The sequence below is a fragment of the Opisthocomus hoazin genome, chromosome 6 (genome assembly GCF_030867145.1).
Source record: "Opisthocomus hoazin isolate bOpiHoa1 chromosome 6, bOpiHoa1.hap1, whole genome shotgun sequence".
Taxonomy (NCBI): domain Eukaryota; kingdom Metazoa; phylum Chordata; class Aves; order Opisthocomiformes; family Opisthocomidae; genus Opisthocomus; species Opisthocomus hoazin.
In genome coordinates this window covers 26,324,508-26,349,413 of record NC_134419.1, presented here as the reverse complement: position 1 = coordinate 26,349,413, position 24,906 = coordinate 26,324,508, and the positions used below count along the sequence as shown (strand labels likewise).

The window sequence follows — 24,906 nt, the reverse complement described above, 5'->3', positions numbered from 1 at the left end:
GAATTCAGTTGGTTTTCGTCATCAGGATTCAGTGCTTAAGAAAATACTCCACACAAAACTGAAGTAAAAATCTACGTAGATCTGTGACTCTCTTTGCTGTTAGGCAGTAATTTTGGGGGGGGATAGAGGGAGAAAGTTCAGAGGTGATGCACCAGAATTGCCACTACTGTTATTTTTTGTCTTTTTTTTTTTTTTTTGTTGATCTGTCACTTATGCATTACTCATATTTATTTTTAATGGCTTTTTTTTACGGAGCCGAAACATCTCTTAGCATTTCTCTCTTCTAAGTAGCGTGTGACACAGATGGGTAGGGTCTCATTAAAATTGAGGGGAGAGATACACTCGAGTATCCAATGGAAATTTGCTCTGGGACGGTCCTAGAAAACGCAGACGTCTCCAGAGCCCACAGCTCTGGGGCAGGATTAAGCTAGGACAGCCACAGATTTGGGAGCTGAAAAGCCCTCGCAGAGTCGAGTCCTGCAGCAGATGGCTGAGTTGCTTGTAGGAACCTCAGCTTGCGCTGGGCTTGCAGGTTTGCCTGCCTTCCTCTCTGGGAAGCTGAAGATCCTGGATTTCAGGCTCAATTTTAGTTTTGGTTATGCAAACTAAATGCTGTTCAATAGTTTCAAAAGCAGCTTTTTCAGATTTGTATATTCTCAAAAGGAGGAACAGACAACTAATTAAAAAAAAAAATATCGAGACATTTAAGAGAATTTCTAGCTGTTGTTATTTCCAGCCACAGTGATTAACCGTTTGGAAAGGAACAAGGATGTGTGTGTGTGCATGTGTAGTATGTTCCCTTAGTTCTCTTTGGAAGAAAATAATTACTTTTGAGCTTCTTTAAAAGATAAATTGGAAGTATTCTGTAACTGAATAATTCTGGTAATGAGATATCAGTAGAGAAAAAAAGCTGCATTGGGTGAAATAGATGTCTAATTCATGTGTATTTCTGTCAAACTGAAGTCATAAGTATGAATTGAAATTATATGTGTAGCAAAATGAGAAATGCAGAAGATGAAAAATGTTTTTCAGCCAAGAAAACTGTACTTTTACTACTATATAACAACATAATTTTTCATTCAAAAATACTGTGTATTTATTGCAGTTGGTACACCTTATTATATGTCTCCAGAGAGAATACACGAAAATGGTTACAACTTCAAATCTGACATCTGGTCTCTAGGCTGTCTGCTGTATGAGGTAATATTGATGTATACAGTGAACTTAATAACACTGTTGTGCTTCCCCTTCTGCCCCCCCAATGTACTAAGTATTGTTTTAGGATCTATTTGTATGTTTTTATTGTTTAGAAAAGTATGTAGCATTGTGGAAAAGCTACTTTTCAGCTGTTATGTGTCTTTATTTAGTATTAGCGATCAGGACTCTTTAAGTAACTCCAGCATATGAAATACTTCTATTTGTGTTATGCAAGGCTTGCCTTTTACTGGGCTTGCAACAAAGTATTTTACAGCAATTTACAGAAGATTGGCATAACTGAAGGATTGATAAATGAATAATGGCAAGCATATGTAAAATTGTTATAGGTGTTTTTATGGCCTATGCTTCTTACAGGATTTTGGTAATAAATGCATCGAGGAATAGTGAGGCTGACTTGAGTATGCAATACTTTCAAAACTACATTGTAGTTATTTTAATACAAGTTTAATTTCTTTAAATTGTTTGAAACCTGAGTAAAACAATAAAAAAGTGGCTTACTGTGTACTGGTTACCGCTAGCTTGGATTAACTTTCAAGATAATGACTTCAGCTGCACAGACTTACAAAATTTTTCTACTCTTTCTTCTCCTCCAGTTGGTTAAACTATAGCTATTGGTTAATTTCTGTACTAGTATGGTGGAGATAACTAGGTGACATAATTTCAAATGATATTACAGTCTGAGAAAATAAAGATATAGGGCAAATAGCAATTGAGGTGAATGAAGGTGTGGAGAACAGGTAGGCTTCTAAGGCAACTATGTCTTCAAAGTTGTTTGCATATCGTTTGTTCATCAAAAGACTGAACACTTGTTTTGAAGGATGCTGGAAAAAAATTTTCTCTCATCAGCAATGGCAGTGAAATCTTTCTAGTCACGTTGCAGATAAAAGCCAATATACCCAACTCACTTTTCATTTACCTGCAAGCCACCTGCCTCAGTGAGTCAGCAGAACTCATTTAACGCATATTCAACAGGATTGGCACCTCCTGTTGGTTCAGGAATTTGTAGGAAACATTGTCAGCCTGTTGAAGTCGTGTGTTGCTACTAGGTGAATTGTCTCCAGTAACACTAGCTTACTTTCTATCATTAACGTGTTGCTTTAAATACTAGAAGGACAAGTAGCTGTATTGCAGCTCTGCAGAGTTTACAGATCTATGTATAACTGTTACTTCTGAATCTTTGGAACAATTCACAGGAATAAAGTCGGATACCCAATAGCAAGTATTTAGAAGTTTAAATCCTGAAGTGAAACTTGATCCCATATTGGGATTCCTTAATACTGACCATGGCAACTGCCATTGGTTTCAAAGCTCCACTTTCCACGCTTGCACAAGCAGGAGCCTAAAGATAACATAAAGGTAGATGAGGATTTTTCAGTGTTACTACTGCTTTTCCCCTCATTGGTTTCCTTGAGGATTGTTTAAAATCTGGAAGCAAACAAATAAAACCCTTCAATAACTAATTATTATATAAAATAAACATGTTTTGAGGTTAATTTTTGTTCTGTGCTATATGAAATAAAGTGACTGGATAGAAATCAATAGTACTTTTCTAAAGAAGATTTTTGGGTATTTTTTTGAGCTTGCTGCTGGTTCAGTATATTAAACACCTATGTGAATATTAATTTTTTCTTTGATCTGGTACATAATTGCTAAGTAGCTAAATATCTTAATTCCGTTGTTTAACTCAGCATCTTTAAATACCATTCTCTTTTTATTTTAGAAGTTTTACCAGGATGGTATTGAAGTTGATAAGGTGTTGTGTTTGGTTTTTACTTTGCTGTAAGAATAAAGTAACTATTAAGATACTTATTGCTGATGAATTTTATATAGCTATAGTATATGGCAGCATTTTCAACTTTAGCTTTTAATTTTTTAGAGGTATATTTATTCCGTTAGTTAATTCTACAACATAGCAGATATTTGTGGTTTTGTTTTTGTTGGATCACTGAGATACAATTTTGAAATTTTAGGTACAGTGAACTCAAATTATATGCTTAGTATTCTTCTCTCTCTCTCTTTTTTTTTTTTTTTTTTAATTATCTAAAAGTGGTTATTTAAGACTCTTCAAGACATGGGTGGACTAATGCATGGTATTTTTATTACCTGTGCAGTTTTGTGCTGGGTATCTTTTTGTGATATGTCTATTGCCTTCATTTTAGCGTGTTTTGTTATGTTGATTTCATGTTGATGTGTGCTCATATGTGCTCTGGATTCTCTCCAGCTGAATTGGAGAAAAGCTGTGGCATGTTTGTCACTTCTCAATAAATTCTTAACTGCTGCTAAACTCAGTCAATGTTTTAAGTTTAGACTGATTTGCTATAATGTATGTTGTTTTGAAAAGTTTTTATTTCTAACCTATATTACAGTCTATTATTCAATGCTAACTATGCGGCCAGTAAGATTTTTTAAAAGTGTATTTTAATGTCTGATTTTTTTAGAGCCCCAGGTATTTCTGAAACCTCAGAAACAGTACCACTGGAGTTTTAATTGATATGCAACAAAGTAGACTTTACTAATTAAAATCAAGATGCTGTGCTTTTGCTACATGGACCTTTACATGGAAAAATAGGTTTTACACATTTCCTTTTATTGTTCAGCGTAGCAATTGCATCCTTACAGGGTTGTAGGTTGGTGGCTTACAGTTCAAAAAAAAAAAAAAAAAGGGAAAAAAAAAAAAAAGAGAGCGAGCGAGCTGCCACCAGCCCCGAAGACAGACAGTGGGCTTTCGTCCCTCAGACACCCCCAGAATACTAATCAGGAAAGTCAGACCCTGGAGGTCAGGGAGCAAGTCAATCATTCTAGCGATCGTCTCAGTGTGGAGGATCAAATTAGCCTGAAAAATTCAGCTGCTGGGAGGAGAGGGCGAGCAGCTGTCAGGGGCAGCAGCGAGATGCACTAATGAACCAGATGAATAGTGCAAAAGCTTGAAAATAAAAACAGGACAGTTGACATTTTTCATCTGTCAAAGCAGGAGATGCATGAAAATACAGTATTCCTGTTTTAACTCCTTAGGGGACATTCAGAATTTTTTTAACACTCCGCAGCATTCAAACAAAAGTACTTTTTAATGAACACCTAGAGTACAAAAATGAGTATCTGTGCATTTATTTAGAATTTCTGCATGCGTACAGACCCTGCAGTTGATTTTTCTTTTTTTTTCTTTTCTTTTTTTGGGCTTTAGCTTGCATTTTTAACATTGTTTTTAAGGTAAGAGACAATGTCATGTAAATCCAAAAATTAACATCATGTTGGTAATGCAGTATTCTTGAGGAGTGTAGGGTAAACTGTAGTATGGTATTTGCTTTGGGAGCTTTAAAATGATTTGTTCGTACTAGAAGGCAATATGAAAAAAAGCACGGAACTATTTCAGAGCGTTTTTATCAGGTGTAAAGTAAATGTAATGTAAGAGAAATTTGGTAATTTTCTTCATACATTTTCCCCCCAGTGATACCGGTGTTTAGACGTGAAAGAGTTAAACTGCTATCTGGAAGACCACAAGACAGATAAGAGCCATTTTCAGCTTGTCCTGTCCCTGCTGAAGCTCACTGAGTAGCACAGCATGGACTAGCGTGTTTCACACACACTCTGCCTGTCTGGGGAATGTACACATTGTCCTTCCAAAATCAAACTTATTAGCACATGTAGAAAAGGGTGACTGACTTTGGGGCAGCACTGCACTCAAAGCAGCATTCGTACTGCTGCGCTTCAAAGACTTAGAAGGCTTTGAACAGAATGGAGGGATTTTAAATGAATTTTTAAATTTGTAATCCTGCTAACCATAACGTTTGTTTCCACCTTAAATGTCATGTTGTAACACTGGAATTAAAGGGTAGGTTTACTAATGCTGGTCTTAGGGTGATCGTTTATTTAAGTGCTTTCCAACAGATAATCTTATTTTTGTATTACAATTTTAAAATATAGACATGGGTGCCAGCTCTGCACTTCTGATGACATTTTGGGATTTTTTGGTTTTTTTTCAAAGTTTTTGGGGATAACATACTGAATTACAAAGTTTTTGGATTTGAGTTCTTTTGGAAGTATGGACATTACCTTTAGTTTTCTTGCTTTTTAAAAAAAATCACGGTATCAAAGTCTAGTAATAGCTATAGAAGGTTACAAAATCTACTACTGTTATCCAGCATTTTCACTGTACAGTATTGCTTTAGATCAGATAGTGTTCTCAAATGTTTTTTTTTTCAAACAGGTCTTCAGAGGAAAATTACATTGTGGATTTTGGGGGGTTTTTTTGCCTTCCTCTTGGTGCAAGGAATTTCCACACTCACAGTAGTATTGGAAACTACTCCATTTCTCCTCATACTCTGTTAATAAAACTGGAATGGTATACAATTCAAATATTGCAATATAACAATTGTCACAGGTATGACTGTACAACATAGAATAAGTACACACACTGGTTACAGTGATAGTTTTGGAACTTCTGTTTGTAGCACTGTGACACTTCTAAGCAGGGAATCGAAAGTTGTTAAGAATCACCTTTGATTTGTTAGTATTACAGGTTTTAGGACAAAACAGATTTACTTGAAAACACAAAAGAAAACTACATTTTCTTTAAACAGATGGCTGCACTGCAGAGTCCCTTTTATGGTGATAAAATGAACTTGTACTCGCTGTGCAAGAAGATAGAACAGTGTGACTACCCACCTCTCCCTTCAGATCACTATTCAGAGGAAGTAAGTAATTTTCCGATTCATGGGCTAGATCCTTAGTTTCTGTAAGCTGGCACACTGCCAGGGAAGTAAATGAACTTGTGTGATTTTGTTACTTGCAGATTATGCCCTTAAGTGTTTGCTTGTTGAACTCGCTCAAATGTTTGTGTCGAAACAAGTCTCTGGTATGATTTTAACTTTGGGGAGACTAATGTTTGAAACCTCATACTGTTAGCTTCATAATTTCATTGAGCTTCGTTACAAGTATGACAAAATGCGTTCCCAGAATGCACGATGATATGTTCTACATGCCAGAGTGGGATCGAGTCTTCATCTATAGTATGCTTTTCTTAAAGAACAACTCTACAAGTTTATGTTGCGGAGTAAATCAGTGCACTAGCCTCATTTCTCCAGGGGCTTGCATTAAAATAGATATAATGTAACTCACTAGTAAAAATTAATTGTGTAGTTCCCACTTATCTGCATTATAAAATTGCGATGTGCCATGCAATACCATTGAACGGCAGTTCTTTTGCAAGAAGGAGTGGTTCTTGGCAACACTAGTAGTAAATTTCAGAGAAGTGTAGGCAGATGTAATATAATTGAATTGGAACAATAAACTCATGCATATCATAATATAATTGAATTTGAACTATATACTGATGCATATCGCAGCTGTGTGTGTTTTAAGCTGATAGGTAACAGATCTTTACTGTCATTAATGTATTTAAAAGGGGATACTTGCTTTTTTAAGATCTAAAATGAAAAGAAACTAAATAACATAAATATTTTTCTTAGTGCGAGTAACAGAATGAAAAAAATATAAATACTTGCTTGTTAATGTGCTGAGATGCCAGTTTTGAAATACTTGCCTGTTTTGAAAAGAGCAGGGCAACCTGATAGAAGCTGTAAACCAAAGAACATGTATTAGTAACCAATTCTAATTGAATTCAGCCTACATGAATTAAAGATTACTTTGAAAACACGAATAAACACAAGCACTGAAATACTTTTAATAAACATAAAGTGTTGTGCAATTTCATTTATAGAGTAAGGGTTGTAATTCTGAACCTTAAATTTTTTTTACATTCAAAGACAGTGATTGGGCTATTAATAAAAGATTACTGCCCAGTATTTTGTTTTACTTTGCATTTACAGTGACAATTTTTCTTCTTTTATGAAAAAAAAACTCAAAGATAATTCAGTGACATTACAAAGTATGAAATAATGATCTATTGTGTAATTTATGCACTATAGCTCTTTGTGGGTTTTCCAATTAATCGTTTTACCTGGGCCGTTTTTAATTATTATTTATTGTAGACTATAAATATGGCAGTTCATATAACCAACTTCAGAACTGAAGGCCTGGAAATACAGTAGGGTGTGAACAATAATGCAAAATGATAGCAAAAATGTCAGGGGCCGTTCTTTGTTGTGTCATTCATGCTGTCTTCCTTTTTCCATGAAGCGCATGAATATTTCACATATCTGCATCCTCATCCTCTATTCTTCTTGACTAATTTTCAGACTGTCTGAATTTGCATTTCACATGGTAGCTGATTAGGAGATGCCGAGTGCAGCAGCGAAGCCTCAGCAGGCGGTTTCCATGGTGACCTTCAGCAGGATTTTAATGATGATACCACTAGTGGTTCGTTGAAGTTGGCCTGCCTGCAGGGCTACTTCACTGCAGCTAAGTGTGAAGTTGGAGATGTGGATTCCCAGCCAAGGGGCAAATATCAAAGTCTGGCCCAGATAGAAGTTCTTAGAGTTTGGATGGGGAAAGAGATTCCACCTTTTACTTACGTCTGTGTAGTTTCTAGTGTTGAAAACAGATGCAAAGCACAACATGTTACGCTTTCTTTATTTCAAAGCAGGCACAGACTTCGGCACCTTGGATAAATGAGTTATTTGCAAAAATACCCATATGTTATTTTAAAATGTAATGAGAGAATTGGAGCTATGGTAGGTATGAAGACAGCTATGAAAATAGTTACTTAAAAGAAGTAATCAACCGTGGAGACTGTAATGGGAACATTTTTTAACGTTCTGGTATGAAGACTTGTGTCTTCACGGAGGTACATGGAAAAATAGATACGTTTATTAGTTATTGCACCAAAATATAGCTCTTTTTACTTGCATGAAAAAATATTGTGCTGGTATGAACTGTAAAAAGATAGAAACAAACAAGCATCATGTGTCACTTTAGGATACTGTCCTAAATGTTTCACCTGTACTGGAAATTTAGATATCAAACTTTTAACCAAGTTTGAAGTGCACTCAGTGAGCAGTCAAGATCAGGGATCACTGAACAGTAAAACCCACTTCGTATTTTATAACAAAGATTTTTCTGAAAGAAAAATTGCACTGAGTGTTGATCTCTGCATCCTCTGATACAGGAGTGTGAATACTTTCATTACAAAATACAAGGCAAGTGCTTTTTAAAGAAACTTTTTGTAAGTAAATATTAATGAGTTTTAAGATGTGACAGTTTTTCTAAATTTTGAGTTCTCTCTAAGGCTAACCTTTTAGTAATGTGTCATATCCATGTCATCAGAGAATAGCATGACAGAAATATGCACCTTAAGACAGATGGATAATTTTTTTTTAGAAACATTTGATTAGAAATCCTAATAGTCTAAGAAGCATTTTCACAAACCATTGCTTCACAAGCCAAGATTTTCAAATGTTTAGCAACTGTGGATATCTCAATTTTTGAATATTCCTAACAAACATCTGGTATGCAGAGTACCAGGATGAGTACTCAGCGTGTACTGAAAGCTGTTTTGCTTTAGGGAATTCAAGGCTGGGGCTCCCTTGCCACCCCAAGTCAATACTCTTAAAATCGTGTCAGCCAATGTTAGTATCATGTTGCTTTCATAATAGACAAAGTTTTTTTGATCTCCACTTTGAGGTGTACTTCTTCTCAAGTCCATAGCCAACCTCCTACCCAGATGTGAAGGCTGGGATGAGGCAGCAGGTCTAGAATGGCAGTGTTAGTTGCTAGCAGAAGGGCTGGAGAACTGAGAAAGGACTTCCAGAAGGTCTCCTGTTCAGAGTAAGAAGAGTTTGGGGGTGTTTTCCCCATCCAAAATTTTCTATATGATAATTTATCTTTTTCAGCTGGCTAGCAATGTAAAGTACTTGCCTGTCATAGTTCTGACTCCCCCCCCCCCCCCCCCCCCCGGTCTTGAGTGGCAATTATTTATTTCATAGCTGAAAAACCTGCTGAAGTTAAAGAAAGTGTGTCCCACTGCTCCAATGTCAGGCTAAGCTCCAGGCTAAAGACAGTCGTTGTGCTAAGCGCACAGAGGAGGTTAAGAACAATAAGCAGCCGAAGAAGTTTGCAGCTTGGGGATGTCATAGGAGGTCCCTCCAGCTCAGTCATAGGTCTGCTTTGCCTGTTGGCCAGTCTGTGCCAGATAATAAAAAATTACTCTATCTCTAATGATAGTCTGACTTTCGAATCCCAGTGCCTCTTCCCATGGTACTGTCAGGCTCTCTGCTACATCAGAAATTTCATTAATACCAGAGGGGTTGACAAATGGATTTCAGGTTTATTGAATTGGATATTCCTGTAGCAGTTAAAGGAATAGTGCTACAACCAGGTACTAGCATCCAGCGTGGTCCCAGTTTTGGTCCTGAAAGGCTGTCTTCCTATCTAACTGTTTTCATCCTGTACTGCAAAATTAATTCACCTTCTTCCAAAGGCTTTTGGTTCAATAAAAGGCTCAAAAGAGCTCAAGGATTTTTAAATTACTGAAGAATCTGTGTTACTGTGCAGTGTCCCGGGCATAGTCAGTTCAGCGTTCCTGCCTTACAACTAAGTTCTGGACTGGGGAGGGGGAAGGAGATTTTGCAGTAATAGCAGTGACCAACATTTCAGTGTTAAGACTCGGAGCCGAAAGAGATCTGTGACTCTGTGGTTTGGTTTATTACAGTGACAGTGAAGGTTTGTCACTAACTGAGCACACCTCTTGCACTGTGCTGGGGAGAGAATTTCTGAGTAAACTGATTCAGTGACTGCCCCTTACTATGAACATCTTCTTGTAGATCCCTTCTTGCATCCTAACAATAGTAGCTACATACACGTTTTGGTTAGAGTGAAAAATACGAAGCTGCAAAAAGCCACCAGTCAAGACACCATGTGGGTGAATGGATTTTGTAAGTATATTTACAGGGATTAATAGGATTTAAAGCTTTACGTGTACTTTTGAGTGAAGATGCCGCTTGGCTACAATGTCTTTCGAAGGAAGGAATCTTCTTGGCGGTTTGTTGATGCTTTGCATTGTAACATACTGTAACAAGTAACAAAGTAACTCTGAAGGAAGGCTTCCTGTTTAATGATTTAACTGTTTGAAACTGATTTTTTAGATGACAAAGTTCAGTTTAGAAAACAAAACCAGTTACCCACAGGTGAGGATTGAAAAGAGGTGAAGTAGCCTAGTGGAGGTAAACAAGGCTTCTCATACTTTTCACAGGTAATTTTCTTGAAGGTCTACTTCTGCTGTTCTACCTACAGTGAAGTTATTGATATACAGCTGGTAAAAAGAGGGGAAAGAATACTCTGTTTCCCCTCTGATGATAGCTTTGTAGGTTTCAGTCCTTCCAGGTCTTTTACTAAGACTTTATTTGCTGTACGCAGCTCTATGGAACAGATGGGAAGTCTTCACAGAGAAAGATAAATGTATATGTGCAAGATTTGATGTTATATTCCCTGGATAAATTACACTTGTAATCTCTTTACAGAGTGTTATTTGAGTCTAATTTCAGGCTTGGGGTTTTTGGATGTTCTTCAGTCTCTCCTGTTTTCCGTGCAGGCTGTCTGAGGTGTTGCATAGCAAGCTCCTCCTCTTTGCTAATACGTTGTGCCTGTTGCTTACAGTGTCCTACCTGCTTCTTCTACAGGAGATGGTTTTGCTTTGCATATTTGTATTACATGTTGGCAGTTATTGTTTCTTAGAGTAGCGCATTATTTCCAGCATTCTGTTCTCCAAATGATTGAGAGTTATTAAAGGCTAATAGTTTTCTGTGTCAGTGGTATCGTATTTTATTTATTGGCTGCCAGAAGCAATACGATGGCTAACTTCATTAGCCAAAATATACTTAGTGTATTTAAGATTCAAATAGCAAGTCTGTTACAGATTATTTCGATTTAATGTGTTTCTTTTCAATCCAGAAATCTGACCACTATATTCAGAATTAATGATCTCACTTTTAAATATTAAGCTCTTCTTACTAAGGAAGGGGCATGTCTAGTGACATGGCTTTTGTATTGTTAAATATGAAAAACCTGTATATTGTATACGATTTACAATGTTTCTGCAAGGGCTGGTTGACAAAGTTTTAAATAGTGGTTTAACATAACTTCTGGACTTCATGTTCCCATACATTTAAATTAATCTTCTGAAAAGTGAAAGAAGTGTAATTGTAACTTGAAATCCTTCTTGATCATTTTGTAAAAATGCGTGTGCATTGGTAGCTTCTAGCAGGAGGAGGTTCTGCAGGTTAACTGTGCGTTACAAGGAGAGTTGCTGCCTGCTGTTGTTGGAACCTGTCATGCAGCAATGCCGTTTATTGCTGGCTGACTCTTGTATCGGCAGAGTGCGAGCAAGCAGTCTCAATTTACCTGCTCGGTGCGAGTTTCGGCCTTCTGCGGTTTGCAGGCAGCACCCTCCAAAAGCACAGGAATTTTCATTTAAATGATGCGTAGTGGGACTAAATGCATGTTTAAAGTTGTATGTTGAAAGGATTAGAATGTAAATCTGCTCATCAGATTTTCTGGACGACAGTACAAAACGTAAAAATCATAGGAGTGAGTTGTATACACGCTTGCATAAAACTGTGTGCCGTGCGTGTCAAGAGAGGGAGGGTTGAGCGTGTGTGTTCACGCAGAGTTGCTATGGTTGGCTAATTTTTGCCACTCTTATTAATTTGAATTTGATAATGCACAAAGACTAATTGACAAGATCGTTGGCTTTCTTACGTGTTATTTTCCTTTCCTAGCTGCGACAATTAGTTAATATGTGCATCAACCCGGATCCAGAGAAGCGACCAGACATAACCTATGTCTATGATGTAGCGAAACGTATGCATGCACACACTGCGAGCAGCTAAACAGACATCAGATAATGAAGAAAAAAGCAGAAATAACCAAGTATTTTAAGTAAATCATCCCACCTCTTTGTGTATTACTGAAATGTAATTATTTGAAGCTTACTGTTGTGCTTTGAATTGTAAACCAATTTATATACAAGCTTTGTTGTTTTCTGTTTATTTCTATTGTTTGTACTTTTTACTAACTTGCAGTTTTAAAGTTATGCTTTGCTTATTTAAACCTGTTGTAGAAGATACCGAGAACCACTGTTTTCCGTGTTAAGTGGTTTCAAGTATATTTTCTTTAATAACAAAATTGTGTTCAGTTGGGCCTCAGTTCTAAAACACAGTTGCACTTTTGCACATGATACAGATATTAGGCTTATTATCCAGAAGCAAAATGTCTGAATCTCTCACCTTGTAGTAATTTATGGAAAGTATGATCAGCACAGTTAACTTTATTTTAATTTTGGTTCTAAGAGGGACATAATTATTGTAGAAGGTTGTTGTAGTTTATATTGAATTGTAGTTTGCAGTTGTCAGTGTAAGAGTAGACAGGTGATAGGATTAGTTCTCTGCTTGCCAAGTGTGATGGGAAAATAGTTTCAGGAAAAATAGTCATGCTGAAATTGTTGTAGCATCCCTTTTTCTTTTGTCATTCTGTCATAATACACGTAAAACATTTGTTGGAGGTTTTCTGGGAAAATTTAAGGTGTTGATTCTGCAATCTGATCGTTTTCAATAGACTTGTGCAGCACTGCCCTGGGGCAATAGGAGTCTGCATAGTTAAGTCTTAAAAACACGCAGATGCTTCGTGTAGCAAACAGGGTTCTTTTGAGGCTAGAGTTTGTGAGAAGGTCTGATTAAAAGATGCGATCTTAAGTTACAGCTTCCCAACTGTCTATTTATATGTCACTGTTTGTAGATTTTTGTGTTAAAAATAATTTGGATGACCTTATGGTATATTTAAATTTTCAAATGTTTTCTTAAATACAGGAACCTTTTGGAAAAGACATGATAGTGTAGTATAACAAAGTGTATTCTTCGTGAATACTTGGTTTTGTATGCTGTATCCTGAGAATTAGCTTTATATTTAGTAAAAGTGAATTTTAGCTTTTATGTTTGAGAAAGTTGCCACTCCTTCATTTAGGAAATAAATATATGCAAAATGTCTTACAAATACTTTATTAGTTGAAAAGGAAATTCAGAATATTTTTGTTAGACCTTAGTACCTTTTTGAGTACGCTTAAATAATGTTTTTATTGTTAGGGAAGGTGTCTTGTTTTTAAATGTGGTAAAATGGAGAAGGGACTGATTTCTTGAGTTTCAAGACTGAACATTTTATACACAACTGTCAAAACACACTTACTACCAGTGATATTGCTAAGAAGCTGTTAGGGTCAGTTAAGTCTTTTTCCTTATGTGAGTAAAAAGAAGTTAGTTCAAATAAAACCAGCGGTATGTACATACATATACACATATAGATTCTAAATGCAGTCAGTTCCCTGCACACTCGGATTTTTTGTTTGTTTGTTTCTCTGTGCAGCTTTAATTTTTGATTTCATATAATGCTCGAAGAATAAAAACCCAGCTGTGGGGTTCATGGATGAAATGTTGAAGCTGTCAGGGGTTTTTCTGGTTTTGTATTTTTTAAAACTGCAAATACTGTGGAAATTGTTTGGCAAAGTACAGGAGTTTTTAAATAGTGTGTGCCAGATCATCAGCTTATATTAGCACTTTTTTTTTTTAATTTCCAGATTTTGTAGAATGAATCCTTTGTTTTCTTTCTAGCTTTTGTGTGTACTTAATCTTGTAGGATTTCAGTGGAACAATTTGTAGGGAGAATGTATTTGAGAAACCTTGGTTTGTGGCTAGCAAGCTCTAGATTTGTTTTCATTTATTATCTGACAATTGATTTTTAACAGTGATGGTTATGTTCTATAACAATAATTCGTATGTCATAGAATGAAATGGTTTGTATTGGAAAAGGCAGCACAATACTTGCTTGACTGCCACGATTAGTTCTTAATATGCGCAAGTACTCAATTTTTTTTTTTTCTTAACTGTACTAGAACATTTAAAAATCACTGAAAAAAACCCAATACAGTCAGGCTGTTTGCATCTAATATACATCAAGTGTTGAAGTTTTGCTGAAAGAAACCATTTATTGACTCTACACGTCCCCTCCCCCTGCCCCCGCCGTAACACCCCCCCCCCCCCCCCCCGTCTGGAAAGATACATTGAGTAAAGAAATAAAGAGTTAAGAGTTAGCAAATGTGCATGCTTAAGCATTTAAATATTTTTTTTTTTCTTTTTTTAGTATTTATGATTAAATCTTGTGCTAAGGCATAGAAATAGTTGTTCCTGTTTTAAAATCTGTAAGATGGATGGTACAGATGACTCTGGTACCAAATTTTATAATTAAGAAGCCCGTACTGGTTAATAGAACTGCTCATGTAACTGGGGATTGTAGAATCCATCCCCAAAGTAAAGCACCTAGTAACATATGAAAATGTTAAGTCTGTTATAACACTCCCATGTGTGCTATACATTTACAAAGTATTTTCTTTTATAAAACACTGTTCTATTTTTTGTATGTTGTTGATGGTGACGTTTGGCACTATTTATTTTGAGCTATAGCATTATGTGTTTATTTTCTTTAAAGAGAACGTGTTAGATTTTTAACCAAAATGTCTGACTAGCTCCTCCTTTTATTTCAGTACTGCTACAGTATTAACTTGCTTCATGAGTGAACTTTGTGCTTTGAATGACGTTACGTAAAATCTTTGCATAAATTCTTGTCTCAAAAGCTCCCCTGCTGTGCAGTAGTCTGATAGAAATAAAACATACAGATATTAAAAATAATGTAAAAATGGTAGTGTTTCTATGATATTTTTTCAAACTTTTGTTGTTACAGATATATATATGTATATGTTACAGTACATGCTACCTATCTTGTGGACAGTTTACTGCTTCCAGTAGTTGATTATAAGTGAGTTTTCTTGACTGTAACAAAAGACAGTACATTTAAAAAATCTTTTTCATACTATTTATCAAAAATTTATCTAAAAATATTACATTGGATATATTTGCAATTAACCCAAGAGTGTTTATATCTAAAATTTAAAAAGAAATTTAAAATTATTTTCAAACCATATGAAAACACCTGAAAAATATAAAAATAATGAAGGGCTCCCATTATGACCCCAGTCTTGTGAGCTCTTGTTTGTAGGAAGGCTAGTTTTTATGTAATTTCAGTAATTTTGAGTGAAGCTCATATACACATGAATAAATAGTAATCAGCAGGGTGTATAGAAATGATGTGCTCAGCTCACTTTTTATACTTTCTGTATGTCACTGGTTTAGTAGCAGGGAATGATGTGGGTTTTTTCCCCCCTCTTCTGTTGCACCCTAATGATCCAGCTACCAGTTGTACAAGCAGGCAATAGAAGTATGTCGTCTTTTTGTAATGAGGAGAAACTTTAAAAACATGCCAATGTACTGGAAGATGAAATACAGTATTTGAGAAGGCTGGTGTTTTATTCATGCTCATGATTAAGAAAGCCAGAGTGAAATTCTTGACAGAGGCTTGAAAATGGAGAAGGACTTCTTATGCCAGTGGTTCTCAGGTATCTCTGAATGGAACCCAAAATCGCAGTGATGTTTGTTTTCAACAGTCTGTCTGCTTAATCTCTGTCTTCGCTGTTATGCAGTGAGATGAGAATCTTAATGGCTGAATTTGAATGTTGGTGTTGAATGGTGCGTCAGGTGTTTGAGCTCGTAGGAACAGGAGGTTGATGTGAGGGAGAGTCAACAAAGGCCTTGAAGTCCTGCTTTGTGAGAGTTAATTTAATCTGGCAGTAAAGATGCAGGATAGCAGAGTTCAAATAGCTGCTTTTCCATCATTTTTAATGTTTCTTTAGCAGTCAAAAGTTTTTCCAATCCTGCCATACTCCCACATCATCTAGCCAGTGGCAGTGCTGCTCTTCTGAATTTCTGATCTCTGGTTTGGTCTGGGTGAATCTTTCCAAGGAGGGAAATTCAGGCACCTGGCATGCCCAGTGGGGTGTTACTTATGTTTTCAAACCTGACTCAAACATAGATTTTTAAGGTTCTTTTTCAAACTTTATTCCCTTCCCTCAACCTTGTTCTTCAGTTGAAGCTTTTTAAAAACCTGTTTCCCTTTCATATTCACTTCTGAAGTCCTACGATTCCTGTCTTCCACTGGTTCTGCTTCATCTGTCCTGTTGTCTGCTCTGTCCTCTCCGTGATTTGAAGTCCTCTGTGTCTAGTTTTCCTAGTGGCCAATAGTTCGCTTCTTTCTTTGTGGCTTTGCTAAACTCAACCCATTTCTGTCTTCTTAAATTTTATCCCTCACCATGGGCAAGCCCTATTCTTTTTTTTCCCCTGGTAAGTACTTAACTCCATTGTTCTTCATTCTGTTTTTCCAGCCCGCTGCCTTTGATTTCTCGTTTTAGACAGATTTTCTCACTTCCTCAATCATTCCCATGACCTTGTCTTTACTAAATACTGTTCACTTTATTATCTCTTATTTCTAAATTCCCTTTCTCTAATCACTACCTGCTTGCTTTCAGCTTATCTGTCTTTCTCTCTCCTCTACCCTGTCACTCATTCCTTTTGGGATCTCCAGTCTATTAACCTTTCTGACTCCAGTACTCTTCTCAGCTGCCTCCTTCCTTCATTGGCCTCACTTCCTTTGACTCGCTGGTCTTTATTTTCATCTCTATCTGCTTCTCTATACGTGGTTTCTTTGGTTGCTTCTCACATTGCCCTATCTCCATTCTTCTCCCCAGACATTTTTTTCTTGTAATTTCTTAATTTCCATTCCTACCTTTCCAAAAGAACATGTCAGCACAACACAGCTTTGGACTCAGCTCTGCCTTACCTCTTTTAATTCTTCCAAGTGGACTTTTTAGCCACTTCTGTCCCCGTCCCCCCCCCTTTTTTTTTATTGTTGAGCTTGCTTGCAGATTTGCTGTTCATTTGAGTTCTCCATTCATTTTTGATACAAGATGTTTCTTCAAAACCAATCTTGTTTTTCGCATGATGAGATCTTTTTCATAATTGTTCTACTTCTCAGAATCTGTTTCTGAACCAGGCTTCCTCTGCCTCTTTACTATACAAATTTACCCCTTTTGTTTCTATATCTTTTATGTCTCTCTGCTTTCACTGAGTGACTTCTTCCTCTTCAAGTCATCCTGTCATTTCCTTCACTAGCAACCAAGTTGCTCTTCCCTCTGTCTTGAAGGGGATGGTGCCCATCATCTGAACTAGCTCTCTTTTTTAATAGTTTGGCCTTTATTCCCCATTTGTCATCCCCTAATTTCATGTACCCGAACATTCTCACTCCAATTGGTTTACTATTTTATGGCTTTACACTTTAAATTGAATGACCCAAAAATCCAGTGCTTCGTTCCCCAGTTTGGTTCTCCTGTAGTTCTATCTCCAGATGATTCCTTGAGCATCCAGCCACAGTCTCAGACCAGTTCAGATTCAAAGATCTAATTTTTATTCCTAACTCCCTCTATTTTCTAACATCCCTGACAATTTTACTTGTCTGTTTTCTAGGGCCACAACCTTTCTATCCCTGATACTTCTCTCATGCCCACGTATCAAATGTCTCAAAGTTAGTAGCATCAGATTCTAGCCCTCTTCACTATCTGTGTTCTTCGTTACCTTTTATCTTCACTGTTTCAGTCTCCGTGCCATTTTGACTTTTTTTGTCCCTTCTAAGTATCAAAATTGACAGGACTAAGCTGCTGTCTTTGGGCTTTAGCTGTTTCATGTGCTGGAGAAAGAACTCCACCAAATTACTACTTGTTTTGTGTTTTTAAGACACTCCAGTCCTGCAGATTCCGTCTTATTTCAGGACTATAGAGCTGGAGTAGATTCTGTTCCTCCAAGTACTTCAAAAGTCCTTGAATTTGCGTCGATTTAGTTTTCTGCTGCTTCAGATACAAAGTTTTTGCCAATCATTTCTTTATGTATTTATTGTATGTAACTTTGTCTTGTTTTTGCACATACAGCTAACAGTTATTTTCTTGTTATAGCAACTTGACTTCATTGCTTTTACCATTGCTTGAAATCAGAATGTGTTGAAGAGCTTCCCTGGCTGGATCCAGTGCGTTGAGCTCAATGCTCCTCTTTGTTACGCTCCTGCCCTCACATTGGCGTCTTGCATTTGCTGCCCTTTGTATCTCGCCTGACTAAAGATACACTCTATTACACTGCAGGGTAGTGCAGGTACAGTTGAGCCAGCTGCAGACAAGGTAGCTTGTAGACTTGCAGCAATACTGCAAGTCCTTATCAACAGCCAAAGGATTGTTTGTCCTGTAGGTCTATAGCTGAGCCCTGTGCTGTACTACTTCTCTATCCCCGCTACCCTAATTTAAAGCCAAATCAGATCTGGACTGCATGGCTTTTCTGTGTAGGTGCGGTATCTGACCTTCCCAGTTTTAGCAGGCTTTCAGATGTGGGAGACTGTATGTTTACAGAGATTTGCTGTTGATTGACTTGTCTGATCTTTGACTGCTCATAATTATCTTTATATATGTGTTGAGATTGAGAAACAAAAGTCTCCATAAATCCAAGAAGTTTGGGGGTTTTTGATCTGTAAGGTGTAGAGCTGAATGTGAGATTGGTGTGTGTGGGTATACACACATTTATTCACTGTCAATTTGCACAAGAATAATTCTTTTCTTTTAGAGGATTGCTTATTGGCACAAAACAAAGACTTTTTTAGTATTTTTCAGGTTTGTGTTTATTCTTTGTTGCCAGTTTGCATCATGTTGTGCCATTAGTTAATTTGTTCTTCTAGAACTGCCTTAATGATGGGTGGAGGCCTTACACCTGTTGTCTAATGAAATCTTCTGTTCATGTGGAAATAAAAATAAATTAAGAAATTAGGTGCATGGAGTCTTTCCTGATAGTTGCACTTGCTTTGCATTTAAATCCTAGCAACAGAAACAGGCTTCAAACTGGACAGAAATGATCCCCAGGATAGAGTAGAGATGTTCTGGGACTCCCTGCTTCCTCTCCGCCTCCGAGCTCCTCATTCTCTGGCTTCCTTGGGGCACTTGCTTGGGGCACAGCACTGCCAGTGTGTCGAAGGCTAGTAGAAACTTGGAAACTAAGATGTTGATGCTGTCCTGCTTATGTTCCTGTGGTGTCTGTTATCAGTGCAGATAGGAAATCTCCCATTTAAAAATTATTAGGAAGATCTTTGGTATTGTTACACAGTCGTTTATTGCTCTTTACATGTTTGGCATTAAAAATGTGTGTCTGGTGTTACAAAGAGAATTTTAAATCATTCAGAGTCTCTTACTTTGCTTTTTAATGTGTAGTCTTGGTACTCTTCTGTACACTTCATTTGCTGGTTGTTCTTTTTTATTTCAGTCGTGCTGAACTGTTGTAAAGATGATCATTAGAGATGAGCATTGCACTTTCTGCTAAGATTTTGTTGGGAGAAGGCAAGCGTTCGTTGATTTTTTTTTTTAAATTTGGCTGCTGGTTGTCACTGAATCTAATCGTAGAATCATTCAGATTGGAAAGGACCTTGGGAGAGGTCTCTAGTCCAGCCTCCTGCCGAGAGCAGAGTCGGCGCTGAATTCAGACCAGGGCTCATGGCTTCAGCCAGTTGGATCTTGAAAACCTCTCGGGACAGAGGTTGTGCAGCTTCTCCAGGCAGCCTGCTCCAGTGCTTAGCAGACTTCACTGTAAACCTTGTTTTCCTTCTGTTCAGTCAGAAACTCCTCAGTTACAAATTATGGCCATTTCTTGTCCTGCCACTCCTCAGATGTGCTTTATATTGTAAAAAAGGTAAGTCAAATATTGAAACAAACAGAGAACTTAGGATGTTTTATTTTCTGAAACTGTTGTTGCAAACAAATATGTTCATGTAGTACTTCTGTACCCTGTATGACATGTACACTGTATTCATTTATTACTTGAGTGTAAAATAAAATTTTTGGCAGTGAAACTTGATTTAAAAGTTCTGTGATGTTTATGGCCTGAATGTTTTCAGTTGTTACCTTTTAGATATACTAGATGTTTCCTGGCAGAGCACAGTTCTGCCTGCCTTGGCGAAGCTGGGAAGTTGGGATCCTGAACGTAACTTTGCATTTCCATCTTCTACAGCCTCCCTCGAGGAAGGTAGCTTACCACCGGGGATGGGATGGGAGGGAAGCTAACGTGCATCAGAATAACTGGTGGTTACGGGAACTCTACTTCTAAACTCTCATGTGCTGGTGGAAACTTGCCAAGAGAGCTTTATCAAAACTGAGGTTTGAAGGGGGAAATGACCTGGGTGTGCATGTGTGTGGTTTTCAGAGTAGTAGTTGGTTTTAGTAAATTTTCCCATGTGTTCAATGAGAACTCAAAATTTGAAACTTCTGACCACAAACTACTTGGAAGCAAATAAAGAATATGACAAATAGATTCAGTTCCAGACTTGACTGAAATTCAGTCTTACGAGACAGTTTCCTTAAACCAAGAATAAGTTCTTGACCTTAGAAAGTGTCATTGAACAGTTACTGATCTGGCGGGGTGGCGGCGGTGGCTGTGTATCATTTTCGTGCTGCAGTTTTTACAAGGCGTGTGTTTCTGTAGACTTGCTCGTGGGGTGTCGCGGCTGTCCAGGCTGTCGGGCAGCTGGGGTCCTTTGTCCACCTCATTCCACGTTAGTGCAGCACAGGCAGCGGAGGGGAAGTGGTGACCGACTGCCTTGTGTAGCGTTTGCTTCCAAGTGGGTACTGGCACGGGATGGAGGCGCACATGCTGCTCTGCTCTCTTGTTTCCTGGCCCCAGCTGTGTAGGTCAGACCTTCGCGATGCCAGGAGGCAGCAAAGTTAGAGGTACAGTGTAAACACACATCTCTGATGTACACCAAGTGCACCGTGGTAGAGTTTCTTCTGGTTTTCATTCATTTGTGGTGACTTAATTCAAAAGTTTAAAAAAATTAAAAAGGAGTTGTAAATGATTCAGAGCTTTTACTCTTGTGGAAGATTATCTTACAAGGTAATTGAATTTTGCAGGATTCCATATACAATCTTAGCAATAAAGATTTTTATTGCTTGTTCTAAAACAAACAATAATTTTGGATTATGATTTCTCCACACTGTGATCTGTTAGGACTAAAATTCTTCCTGCTATACTTTACCTCGCTGGATAGGAGGAGTTTGAAGTTGTTTGCAGAAGTGCTGGAAGAGCCAAATGCAGTTGCGCTGATTTCAACCCCCGAAGAAAGATTTGTGCTGGAGTCCTGTCTGAGCAGCTGTAATGCTTCCACTTGTAGCTGGAAGGGAATTCCTCCATGGCAGAAGCTCTGCTGGACAGATGTAAAGCAGCTTTCTGAAGACCACCTTAAAAATTTTTAAGGTGTGTGCAGGGAAGAAAGGGGCCTTAAAGTGTTATTGTTGTGGAGAGTGTTTTTAATGCTGTGGCCTCTGTGATAGGCCTTGCAAAGATGGGGGTCTCCAGCTGCAGTATGCACTGGGCTGTATTCAGAGGAAAGGCTGCTTGTCCTTTCTCCATTAGCTGAGAGAACTGTACGGTGTGGGGGGGCTAAATCACGGGCTGGCTGAAAAATCCTGCCTCAGGTAGGAGAGCCTTTGGAGGTAGCCTGCATGGAATATCCAATAATAATAGCAAGTCAGTAATTTGAAGAACCATGTATAGTCATTTCTGTAATTTAGTTGTTCTGCTTCAGAGCTTACGTGGATATGGAGATGACTTTGACAACGCTGTCCTTGTATAATAGCAGAAATAGGGCAGGTGTTGCCCGGTCTTGTTTTTGCGTTTTCCTGTGGTGTGTTTTTGTTGGTGGTTGTTATTTTTTGATGGTTTTTGATTTGTTTGCCAAACACTTTCACATTAAAATTATGATAAAAAAATGTTCTATATGTATGGAATAATAATCTTATATACATTTATATATATTAGCAAGGCTTACAAAACACTGCATACTTCTTCACAGGAAACATTTGTAAGTTGATCTGTAGTCACACAGATGTACTTGCTACTTGCTGCACTTGACTGTCACATTGCACTGCTGCAAGTTTGAACATGTTTTCTGTGTTAAAAAGGACTGATCCTATGAACATAAAATGCAAGGAGCACACCTTTTAAAAAAGAAGAAAAAAAAAAAAAGCTGCAAAATGAGGCAATTATTTGGTCTTTCCAGAGTCGTGTTTCCTGCGTGTGGGTGTCAGTGGTAAGCATGGCTGTTAGCAAGACTGGCACTGGTTCGAGCATCATTAAATAGAAGCCTGCTGACATCGGCCATTGATCCAACAGCCATCACGGGGCCTCTGGGCCGCAGTATTTCCTCCCCCATCTCCTGCTTCTCTCTGGGGATAACCAATTGTAAGAAATGACCCACTTGCCTGGAATTTTTAGTGGAGTTGTCGGCTCCAGCTAGAAGGGCAAAGGATCATGTAGTTGACCCTTATCTGTTGTTGCCATTCGGTTGCTGTAACATTTGGCCATCCCTCACAATGTTACAAACCCCAAGAAGACTGTGTGAAACTCCACCAATGCAGTATTTGGAAAGCTGTCGTCTTTTAAAGCTGTTAGGATACCAAAAGGTGGTGATTGCTTTGACCTATAATACTTAAAAAAAAAAAAGAAAAACTAAATAGGCAGAATTTTCTTAATGAAATGTTTATGATGCTAAGCAATCTGCTTATAAAACTTTATCTTATTTTCAAATTGCTTCATTCTCTGAGAGAGAACTTGATGACAGTGGTCCCAAATGGGTAAAACCAGATGATGTTCAGATAATATCCACGAAATGGAGCATGCTAGTCATAGATGCCGTATTTGTCCCACTTATTATTGTTTTCAGTCTTGAATGTTTTCTTTAAACAGCATTAATAGCTCTCAAAGCTGCCACAAGCTTTTACAGAAACAAGTTAGGTATTCTAATACAATGTGCTATGAGAACTTCGCATATTTTTTGTAATTAATGATTTATATTTCTTTTCTGTAAGAAGTTTAAATTAATAACACAATCACACCCTGTCTATAGTGGTACCCAGATGCCGTAATCATGATCAGAATCCCAGCTAAGTGGTCCATCTGTTGGAGAGTGTTCCCTGTATTGAATACAGTCCGTCATCTAATTAAATGAACTTTTTCAGTAAATGGCCTCACACGTTGGTTTGGAATGCTGGCAGTCATTTGCCTGCAGCAAGTGCATATAACTTCTGCCTGCTTTATGGGATTCTTGTTGGAATTTGGCCTTTTTATTTCGTCATGATTTTTAATATCTGACTTTGTGTAGGACCATCAGGCTACTGCAAAAAGAACTGTAGATCATAATTTCAATTTGTTTCACAGTAATTGAGCATAAAATTCTGTGCTTAAAATGCAGTTCTCAAACACAACTTCCTTTGAAGTCATATGTTCTGCAACTCTCTCAAAATGTGGTCAGCATTACGTCTTTGCATAAATTCATACTTATGTAATGAGAACCCAAAACAGAAATTATTTTTATTTCATTGCATAAAATGCCTCAGAGTTGAAAGTGCAGAGGAATCAATTGCATTCTTCAGACTTCTCAATAATTGTCTTTATATTCATTCTTTAAAGTCCTAACTAAGTTGAAATGCAATATTTTATTCCTGACATTTAGTCCATGAAAATGTCCTTGGAGATGTATTATTCCCTTAAAGTAATTTACGTGTACCCTACAATGAACACATGCTGCTGGAAGTATATCAGGATCATTTTTGCTCTTTTACAGGACATAAGCAGGAAACATACACATGCCTCATTTGAAATTGGTGTATATAATTGTCGTATGACAAGCGTGGTGGTGTAGTCTTGGGGCTATTTTTTGTTGAAGTACTTATGAAAAAAAAGTACAGTATCAAACTCTTAACAGATGATGGTTGCATGAACCAACATTGCATCTTTGGCTGTTCTGATTCGTGTAGTATTTTGTTTAGCTTGTGAATGTATAAAAGTGGTGCTTCTGAGCTCAGTCTGTCCAGATGTGTTAAGGTACGGTAGGTTTGTCCATCTGTACTGTCAGTGTTAGCCACGTGCCTACAAGGATGTTGACCCTTGAGCGAGCCGTTCTGGGAGAGGCGATGGTATGAACTGACCCTATGGCAACCACTCTGCTTGTGCAGCCTGGAACCACACTCGTACCTGGCCATACCGGGTGTTACCAGCACGGGAGCGTCGCCTTAGTGAGTTCAGGCAGACTTGCATGTCTGTTAGCATTCATTTCTGAATGACTGGTGCTGTGGCTACTTCGTGGTGCTCAACTCAGTTGTGTGCTGGGTGTTGCCAGCCTTGCCAAAACGAGCGAGCGTGTCTAGCCCAGGGTCATCTTTACAGGAGTTAGTTAATGGCTGCAGTACCCACTTGTGCAGCAGCTCTCTGTGTCCAGAACTCTGTTAAAAACCACAATAAGTCATTGCTTTGACTTGTATGGTTCCTGTATGCCTCTGCCCGTACGTAGTCATGTTAATCAATTTATTGTTCCTACAGGTTGAGAAGGAAGAATGGAGCAAAAATTATTTCTGTCATGGTAGTGCCTCTATTTTTCTAACCTAGTTGGAAGTCTTAAAGATGTATGGCATGGGAATTATTAAACTCTATGGATGTCCATCTTCAGACGCCGTAAAGGGACTTGGTTATTTACATGTATGAGCATTTATTATGTTGATGTGGGTATTGTAGTTGCTTTTAAACGGGATATCTGAAAAATCACTTGAGTGCTATTGAAAAGCCTGATCTGCTGCTCAGTATGGAATAACATGGAACACTTTCTACCTTAATGACTCTGAGTGTGCAGGTTGGCCCTAATTATATCTGTTTCCATTTTATTTTTCCATGCGACCTGCGCAATACGGTTTCCATTGTGTACCAGACAGAAGTTCCCAGGCAGAATACTTCA

General features: G+C 37.8%; 1 protein-coding gene across 3 annotated transcripts in view; it reads left to right on the top strand.

Moving 5' to 3' along the window:
- The window catches only part of NEK7 (NIMA related kinase 7), an 83,607-nt gene extending 64,301 nt beyond the window's left edge, over window positions 1-19,306 (top strand). For all 3 annotated transcript variants that reach the window (XM_075422312.1, XM_075422314.1, XM_075422313.1), the window contains exons 8-10: window positions 1,106-1,200; window positions 5,796-5,909; window positions 11,889-19,306. In XM_075422312.1, the coding sequence (XP_075278427.1) occupies window positions 1,106-1,200; window positions 5,796-5,909; window positions 11,889-11,999 (320 nt within the window). In that variant the 3' untranslated portion in view covers window positions 12,000-19,306. The remainder of the gene's footprint in view (window positions 1-1,105; window positions 1,201-5,795; window positions 5,910-11,888) is intronic.
- The last annotated feature ends 5,600 nt before the right edge of the window (window positions 19,307-24,906 follow it).